This window comes from Emiliania huxleyi, assembly GCF_000372725.1.
Source record: "Emiliania huxleyi CCMP1516 unplaced genomic scaffold EMIHUscaffold_579, whole genome shotgun sequence".
NCBI classification, from domain to species: domain Eukaryota; phylum Haptophyta; order Isochrysidales; family Noelaerhabdaceae; genus Emiliania; species Emiliania huxleyi.
Genome location: NW_005197655.1, coordinates 3,883 through 12,799, shown reverse-complemented (window position 1 = coordinate 12,799; position 8,917 = coordinate 3,883). Strand labels below are relative to the sequence as shown.

General features: G+C 72.0%; 2 protein-coding genes across 2 annotated transcripts in view; one reads left to right on the top strand and one right to left on the bottom strand.

Annotated features, from left to right (window-relative positions):
* EMIHUDRAFT_247451 (hypothetical protein) overlaps positions 1–858 on the top strand; it is a gene marked incomplete at both ends in the record, with an annotated part of 2,166 nt that extends 1,308 nt beyond the window's left edge. The window contains 2 exons of the mRNA XM_005764853.1: positions 211–254; positions 581–858. Of these exons, the coding sequence (XP_005764910.1) occupies positions 211–254; positions 581–858 (322 nt within the window). The remainder of the gene's footprint in view (positions 1–210; positions 255–580) is intronic.
* A 643-nt stretch (positions 859–1,501) lies between these two features.
* EMIHUDRAFT_76702 (hypothetical protein) lies at positions 1,502–1,849 on the bottom strand (the record flags this gene model as incomplete). The annotated part of the gene is made up of 2 exons (XM_005764852.1): positions 1,502–1,591; positions 1,667–1,849. Coding segments are annotated over 2 exons (273 nt in total), but the record flags the coding sequence as incomplete, so codon positions are not given.
* Between the last annotated feature and the right edge of the window lie 7,068 nt (positions 1,850–8,917).

The window sequence follows — 8,917 nt, the reverse complement described above, 5'->3', positions numbered from 1 at the left end:
AGGCGATGCGCGTCGAGCAGCGGAGGCGGGCCGCAATCGAGGAAGGGAGGCCCAGAAGCGGAGTACATCTTCTCGTATCCCAACCAGCGCTCGAGAGGACACGTACTCAGCCGCATTCGGCCTTGTTCCGCTGCTTTCGCTGTGCTCGTAGCCCCTCGTATTCACGCGGTGCTACGAATGCACTGCACGAGACCGTCCTCCCGCCTCGAGGTTGCGTGTTCGCCACGTAGGACCAGAGGCGACTCTTCGAGGAGGTGGAGACACACGCACACGCGCGCGCACGCGCACACGCACGCGCACGCGCACACACGCATCGCTCACCCACGCGCACCGGGCCTTGCACTTTGAATGCCGTGGGGCTCCTGTCTTCTAGACGTGGAGTCGCGAGGGCTGCCCCCCCTTGCCCCACCACCCTTGTGTGTGGAGAAGTTTACCTTACCTCACCTTACCTAGGCGGCCAGCCGCCAGCGCCAGCCCCAGGCGGGCGGGGGCGGTGGGAGCGGCGGAGGGGGAGGGAGCGGCGGCGGGAGCGGTTGCGGCGGCGGCGGCGGCTGCGGTGGGTCCAGCAGCGGCGACGCAGGGTCGAGCGGCGGCATCGTCGACGTCGATTGCGCGGTGGACGCTCTCGTGGCGGCGGTGCTCGCTGGAGCCCCCCGCGCTGTGCAGGACCCTTGGGGCTGCTTTGGGCTGCAGCGGTTGACGGGCCGCGAGGCGAGCCGGAAGCGGTACCTGCAGCTGGTGCGGCGGCTCCACCCGGATCGGTGCGGCCACCCGCGCGCCGGAGAGTGCTTCGCGCTCGTCGAGGAGGCGTGGCGAGCCATCGAGGCGCGCGGGGAGGGCAAGCGGAGCGCCGGATAGCTTCGGCGACGTTACGTGGCCGTTCACCCCGCCGATCCGCTCCGAGCTCGCGTGCCGCCGTCGGGCGCGTGCTGAGTTGCGGTTGGGACGCCTTCGGTGGCACGCTCGGCGGCGAGTTTGTTGTAGCTCCACAGCGAGCGCGGCGTCCTCGAGCCTGCGACTCGAGCCTACTCACTCCAGTTGGTTCTGCACACTCGGTGTGTCAGTGTGCAGAACGCGCGAGCGGTGCGTCCCGCGGCAGCCCCCGCAGGCGCAGCCACTGGGCTGCGGAGCTGCAACAAGGCTACGAACTCGAGACACGCGGCTTTTTGAGACATTTTCGACGCTTTTGGCCCATATATTCGCGCACGGCAACGAGCGCCCTCCCTGGAACTGTTGCCCCAAGGACCCAGCTTCGCTACACGTCGTCGATCACATGAGAGCGTGTGAGGGGCGCGAGACCCGAGACACCACAACAGAACAGCTCGAGCCTCAACACACAAGTCAAACAGCGTCAGCGAGAGAGCGCATCATCTCATCACCCATCTGGCTCACATCCGCCTGGGCACTGCGAGACACAGGGGACAGCGTACACAAGCAAGTTGGCCGGGGGACCGCAGAGTGCAGTGCAGTCGGCGGTGCAGAGCCCTGCCCCGGAAGAGTGTCAGGCGTACCAGTGCGGCGGCTGCTCCGCGTCGGCGAGCATCTCGAGCTGCTCCGGCGTGAGCCGCTTCCTCGAGGCGGCCCAGTTGTCCTGAAGAGGGGTTGGGGGGAAGTGGGGGGGGGGGGGGGGGCTAAACTTTTGGGGAGGGGGGGGGGGGGGGGGCACGGCATTGGTCGGCGGCGCCTGGTGTGTGCGTTTGAAGTCAGCAAACACCCTCGAGACGGCAGCCTTGATGGGCTGCGGCTGCTGGGCGTGCCGCGCCAGCCGCTCGAGCACCTCTGGCAGCCACGAAGGCACGTCGTACGGCGCCAGCGCGACGAGGGCGGCGAGGCCGAGCACGCCGCCGTGCCTCTGCGCCAGCGGCGCGCCCCCGTTCTTGCGCTTCTTGAGGATGTTGTCGGCCCATGCGAGGAGGCGCCTGTGGGGAAGGGGCGAGAGAGACGGGTCAGGGGAAGGGGCGCGAGCATACGTCCGGTCCGCGCGGGCGGCGCCGGCGTGCGTGTGGCCCGTAGAGGCGCACGTAGCCCGCAACGACCGGCATGGCCGCCTCCCTCACCTCGAGCTGCGGGTCCACGAGCAGCTGGAGGAGCAGCGCCTGGATCGCCTCTTGCGGCGGCGGCTGCAGCGACGGCGGCGCGAACTGGCCGAGGTAGATCAGGTACTTGAGCGGAGGGAGCAGGCAGCCGCGCAGGTGCCACGAGGGCGAGGCGGAGAGGTCCTTGAGCAGCGCGAGGAAAGGGACGAGGAGCCCCGCCTCGAGGAGGGGGAGCTGCGCGAGCAGCACGGCGCACGCGCGGCCGGCGTTCGAGAGGTCGGGGTCGTTGATGCTCGCTGCGGTGGCGAGCGAGGCGCGCAGCAGCTGCTCGCCGTATGGCAGAAGCGCCTGCGGCCGGCCGTGCCATAGGCGGTGTCTAGGCGGTGTCTAGGAGGTGTCTAGGAGGTGTCTAGGCGGTGTCTAGGAGGTGTCTAGGAGGTGTATAGGAGGTGTCTAGGAGGTGTCTAGGAGGTGTCTAGGAGGTGTCTAGGAGGTGTCTAGGAAGTGTCTAGGAGGTGTCTAGGAGGTGTCTAGGTGCCTGCGGCCGGCCGTGCCGCACGCAGCCGCGCACACACGCGAGCGCAACCACGCGCGCCGCCCGCGCCGAGGCTCGCTCACCCTCGTCCTCCGGCTCGAGCAGCACAACTCCGCCGCCGCCGTTGCCGCCGCTGGCGGCGTCGGGCGCGGCGTCGGCAGAACCGCGAGGAAGCCCCTCGAGGCGGCATGCGGCGAGAACCGAACGCAGCAGCCCCGCGGCCGCCGCGCCGATGCGCGCTGCGGGCTGCGGCTGGCCTAAGGTCATGTCCCGGACATGTCATGGACGTGTCCTGGACATGCCTCGACGCGGCGGGCTGCGGCTGGCCCGGCGGCGGCGGCGACGCGGCCTGCATCGACAGCGCGAGGAGCGCGCCAACCTCCTCCCGCACCTGCCGCGCGCCCGCGGTGACGGCGGCGGCGGTCGAGCCGCGGGAGAGAGTCGCCTCGGCCAGCTGCGGCCCGCGCCAGCGCAGCTCTGCCAGCAGCGGGGCGACGAAGCGCAACGCAGTCGCGTGCGACAGCGACGTCTCGTTCGCCGCCGCCGCGCTCTGCAGCCCGGCGAGGAGTGTGGCCGCCAGCCACGAGAGGCGGCGCGGGTCCTATGGGAGATATGGGGGAGATATGGGGGGGGATATGGGGAGATGGCCACGAGAGGTCGGCGCGAGTCCCTCGACGCAGCCGCGAAGCGCAGGAAAGACTGCGCCGTGCCGACGCTCTCGACAGGGCACGCGCGGAGCGCGGCGCCGAAGCCGCCGCCCGAGAGCTCCTATGGGGAGATACAGGGGAGATACAGGGGAGAGATGGGGAGAGATGCCGAGCCCGCCCCTCGAGAGCACCTCGTGCAGCCGTCGCTCGTCGTCACGCGGCCAGCTGCCGGCGGCGCGGAGCACGCCGCCGAGGAGCTCGAAGCCAACCGCGAGCGAGTCACGCCTCGCACCAGTTAATTAGTTAATTAGTTAATTAGTTAATTAGTTGATCTCGGAAGAGCGAGTCACGCCTCGAACCCGCCGCGGAGAGCGAGAGGGCCGTCGGCAGCAGCAGCGGGCGGATGGGCGGGCCGTAGTGCGCCGCGAGCCGCTCAAAGAGCCGCGCGGCGCCGAGCGAGAAGTCGGCGCCGCCCTGGCCGTGGGCGTCGGTGCGGGGCCAGGAGCGGCCCGCCTGCGGGTGCATGCGTGTGCGTGTGCGTGCGCGTGCGCGTGCGCGTGCGCGTGCGCGTGCGCGTGCGCGTGCGCGTGCGCGTGCGCGTGCGCGTGCGCGTGCGCGTGTGCGTGTGCATGTGCATGCGCGTGTGCATGTGCATGTGCATGTGCATGTGCATGTGCATGTGCATGTGCATGTGCATGTGCGTGGGGCAGAGCCCAAGCTGGCCAAGGGGAGGCGGGGCCCAGGGCGGGAGGCAGGGGGGGGGGGGGGGGAAAGGGGTCCCCCCTCCACGGGGGCGCAAATGACGTTGTGCGGCTCCCCGGCCGCGGTGGGCGCCGCCAGCGCGCCGGCCGTCTGCGCAAAACCCTCGTCCGCCTCCTTGTGGTCGACCACGAGCCACGCGGCGGCGCGAGCAAGGTAGTCCGGCTGCAGCAGCAGCGCGTCCGCCCGCGCACCGAGCGGCGAGTGCAGCCCGCCGGGCGGCATCAACTCGCCGGGTGGCGCGGCGGCGGGCTGGCTGCCATCGGCCGGCGACGTCGTCGGCGGCTCCGTCTCCATCGCCTCGCCCCCCGAGGGCTCGCTCCCCGAGAAGGCCGCGCCCCACCCGTCGCACACGTCGTCGCGCCAAGCGTCGACGGGGGAGTACGGCAGCTGCTGCGGCAGCGGCGCCGCCCCGCCGTCGGCCTCCATCGCCTCGCCATCGGCAAACAGCGGCGGCGGCGCCTCCGCGCTGCCCTTGGGCGGCGGCGAGGAGGGCGGCCGCAGCAAGACCGCGAGGACGGCGCGGCCCACGCGGCGCACTGCGGCGGCGGGCGAGCAGAGGGCTCGTGTGGCGAGCAGGGCGAGGCTCTGCCGCTCCGTCTCCTCCTCCACAGGAAGCACGAGCAGCGAAGAGAGGGCGGTCACCTCCCGGCTCCAGTGCGCCTCGCCGTCGGCCGCCGAGGCGTTCGCCTAATGAACGAATCAACTAATGAGCTAATGAACTCATCAGGCCTCGCCGCCGGCCGCCCAACCGCGCGCCTCGCCGCCGCCGCCGCCTTCGCCGCCGCCCTCGCCCGCCGAGGCCGAGGCGGTCGAGACAGAGGAGGCGCGCGCGAGGATGGCCGCAAAGGCCGCGGCGCGCGCCGCCTCGATGGACGACGCCCTTGCGGCGAGGCACGCCTAATCAGCTAATTCACTAATCAACGAATGAACGAATTCTGATGGAGGGCGCCCTTGCGGCGAGGCACGCCTCGAGTGCGGCCCGGCCCTCGGCCCGGCCCTCCTGCGCCTCCGCCGCCGCCTCGGCGGGCGCCTCGGCGGGCGCGCCGAGGCGGGGCGCGAAGGTCGCGGGCGCGGGGACGTGGCGCAGCACGGCGGAGAAGGCGGCGCGGATGAGGCGCGAGAGCTTGTGGAGGCCTTAATTAGTTCGTTAGCTAGTTAGTTAGTTAATTCGTCAATTTTAACTAACTAAGGCGCGAGAGCTTGTGGAGGCCGTGGTCGCGCGAGTTGGCGAGGGCGGCGAGGAGGGCGCAGAGGAGGGCCGGCTCGCGAGCCTAACACGCAGCGGGCGGGAGGTGGGCGCCGCCGTGCGCAGAGGGGGCGCGCGAGGGCGCCGCTCGCGCCACGGTCGCCGAGACGCGCGCCGACGAGAGGAGGTAGGCGGCGCCCTTGGCCTGAGGAGTCGAGGATGGCAACCAATGAGTGTTTCGTTACGATGAACGGAGCAGGCGGCGCCCTTGGCCTCGTGCGGCTGCGCCGCCGCGTCGCTCAGCGGGCCGATGATGGAGGGCAGCTGCCTCGCCGCCACCCACGGGTGGCGCGAGAGCGCGGCCTTGTACCCGTCCTGCGCGAGCGCGCGCACCTTGGAGTACCGGTGCGTGCAGAGGCGGAGCTGCATCTCGAAGAGCGGCGCCAGCGCGGGCTCGCGCGCCGCCGCGCCGTGCGCCGCGGCCGAGACGCGGTCGGCGTGCCGAGCGGCGAGCTTGAGCGCGACGATGGCGCGGGGCGAGTGCGCGTTTGCGCCCGCGCCGCACAGCTCCGCCGTGTGCCTCGCCGCGTAGAGGTACTGCCGCGGCAGGCCGAGCAGCGGCGAGGGCCGCTGCTCGACGACCACCCTGGCGACGCGGAGCAGCTGCAGCAGGTTGCGGCCGCCTAATCAACTAATCAACTAATTAACTAATTAACTAATTAACTAATTCGCTGCAGCAAGTTGCGGCCGCCCTCGCTCGCGCCGAGCGCCTCGCCGAGCGCGCACGCCACCGCCGCCAGCCGCGCGCGCACGCCGGGCATCGACACGCGCCCGCTCGCGGGCAGCGCCTGCCTCAGCCGCGGCAATGATCTCGGCTGATCTCGCTTGATCTCGGCTGATCTCGGGTGAGATGCCGATCGCCTGCCGCAGCGGCGGAAGGCCGGCGAAGGCAGCGTCGGCCTCGGGCAGCTCGGCCAGACACGCGCCTACGGGTGCGCGCCTCCCGCAAGGCTCGGGCGAGGCTCCGTGGGGCGCCTCGGCCCGCCCGGCCGCCGGCGCGCCGCCAGGCGCCGCCGCGCCGTCGTCGGCGAGGTGGGGGAGCGCGCCCTTGCCGACCGCGCGCAGCTCGAGCAGCGCGCGCCGTAGACGCGCCTCTGGCACGGCGTCCACGCCTCCGGCGCCAACCTCGGCCGCCAGCTTCTCGGCCCGCTCGAGCGACGCGAAGCACATCTCCGCGGCGGCGGCCACCTCGGCCGGGCTCGGACTGTGCCACTCCATCTCCATCGCCTCCCCGAACGCTTCGGGCGGGTGCAGCGGCGGCAGCCAGCCCCACGCCTCCCATGGCCGCGCCGCCGCCGCCGGCCGCAGCCGGGGCGGCAGCGAGCGCAGGTCGGCGGGGAAGGTGGCGAGCAGCGCGCCGAGGAGGCGGCGGCGCAGCTTGTACGCAGCCTTGCCCACCTTGCGCCCGCCGCCCGCCGCCGCCCGCTCCTCCGCCGCGCAGAGCAGCGAGCGCAGCAGCGGCAGGTGCGGGAGCAGCGCGGCGCCGGCGTTGCGCACCGTCTGCGCGAGCAGCGAGAGCAGCCAGACCACCTCCCCGTCCGACAGCGGCCGGAGGGCGACGGCCTCGCCCGCGCCGGTGGAGAGGAGGCGCGCGAACGCCGGCACGGCGCGGCCGAGCGCCTCGACGGGCCGCGCGAACGCGTTTCATGAATTAGTTGATTCAACCTCGCCACTTATTAACTAGTTCAACCAATACCTCGACGGGCCGCGCGAACGTGGCGGCGGCAAGGTGCGCGCCGAGGTGCTTCGTGGCGTCGGAGAGGGAGGAGCGGCGCAGCCGGCTGAGCAGCTCGGGCAGCGTGGCGTCGAACGTGGCTGCCGTGAACTGCGACCAGAGCAGCGCCGCCGTCGCGCGCTGCTGCACGAGCATGTATGCCGCCTGCCAGGTTTAATTAACTAATTAATTAACTCACTAACGAACGAATTCACTAGTTAACTGCACGAGCATGTACGCCGCCTGCCAGCCGCCGCCGCCCTTTGGCGCCCGCTCTTGCGTCTCGAGCGCCTCGAGCAGCCGCCGCAGCACCTCCCGACCCCACTCGGGCAGCCAGCAGGCGAGCCCCTCGGCGTGAGCCGCCTGCGCCTCCGCAGCCTCCAGCCGCGCCAGCGCCTCGCCGTCGCCGCCGTCGGCGGAGGAGCGCAGCGCTGCGCGCGCGGCGCCAACCCCAAACGCGTCGCCGCCGTCGGCGCCGCCGCCGCCCGGCGCGGCGAGCGGCGCGAGGAGGAGGAGCTGGTCGGCGGTGTGCAGCGTGAGGAGCAGCTTGCGCGGGTCGTTAGGGTCGATGCCGGGCAGCGCGAGCTCGAGCAGCGTGCGCATGCTGAGGGTGCCTAAGGAGAGAAGGCGCCCGGACGGCTCCCAGGCGGCTCCTGGACGGCTCCTCGAACGCGGCTCGAGAGGGCGCCGTCGGCGAGCGCGGCGGCGGCGGCGGGGGACGAGGCGCTGAAGACGGAGGGGCGGGCGGCGAGCGCGGCGGCGGCGGGGCTCTGGCAGACGAGGAGGAGCTAGTTAATTAGTTAGTTAGTTCATTGAACCTGGCAGTGAATTCAACCTGGCTGGCGAGGAGGAGCGGCGTGAGGGTAGCGAGCAGCGAGAGCGCGCTCGACGTCTGGTGGACCGCCGTCACCGCCTGCAGCCCTTCAGCGACGCCGACGCTCAGCGGCGGCAGCAGCGACTCGGGCTCGAGCGCGGAGAGGTACTTGACCGCCCCTGCTCGCAGCGGCGAGACGCGTGAGTCGCGCGCGCGAGGGGGTGGTGCGGCGGCGAGGCGCTCGGCGGCGCGGTCCCTCGGCGGCGCGCGAGAGCGACGCCGACTTGGAGTATCGCGCCTAGAGAGGCGCCGACACGGTCCCCAGGCGGTCCCTAGAAGGCGACGCCGGCGTTGCGTGGCGCGCGAGCGAGGCGAGCGGCGCGAGCGCCGCCACCAGAGAGGACAGGTCGCGCGCAGCGAGGACGCCCCCCCCGTCCCCGCCCGCCCCCTTGCCGCCCGGCCCCTTGCCGCCCGCCTCGACGCGCGCGCGCCACCACGCGTACTGCGCGAGGCTTCCGAGCAGCGCGCCGACCTCCGAGCTGAAGCCGCCTAGGAGGTGTCTGGGAAGTGTCTAGGAGGTGTCTGGGAAGTGTCTAGGGAGTGTGTGCCGGCGTTGGACGGGTGGCAGTACGGCTAGGAAGTGTCTAGGAGGTGTCTGGGAAGTGTCTAGGGAGTGTGTGCCGGCGTTGGACGGGTGGCAGTACGGCTAGGAAGTGTCTAGGAGGTGTCTGGGAAGTGTCTAGGGAGTGTGTGCCGGCGTTGGACGGGTGGCAGTACGGCTCGACGACGCGCAGCAGCTGCCGCAGATGCCCCCACGCGCACGCGCGCCCGCCGACCGCCGCGGCCTCCTCGACCGCCGCGTCCGCCTCTCGGCGCGCCTCCGTGCCGTCCTCGGGGTCGAGCGCGGCGTCGGGACCGTCGCCGCCGCCGCCGGTGCCAGCCGGAGGCTGGACTGGCGGCAGGGAGAGGACGATGAGGCGGGCGGCGCAGCGCAGCGCCTCGACGCTAGAGGCGGCGCCGACTTGGAAGAGGGCGGAGACCTGGCCAGGGAGAGGTGGGGGGTGGGTCGGCGGCTCAGAGGCTGCTGCACCCAGGCCGCCTCTCGGCCGCCTCTCGGCTGCGGCACGCCTCAGCCAGCGGCTAGGAAGTGTCTAGGAAGTGTC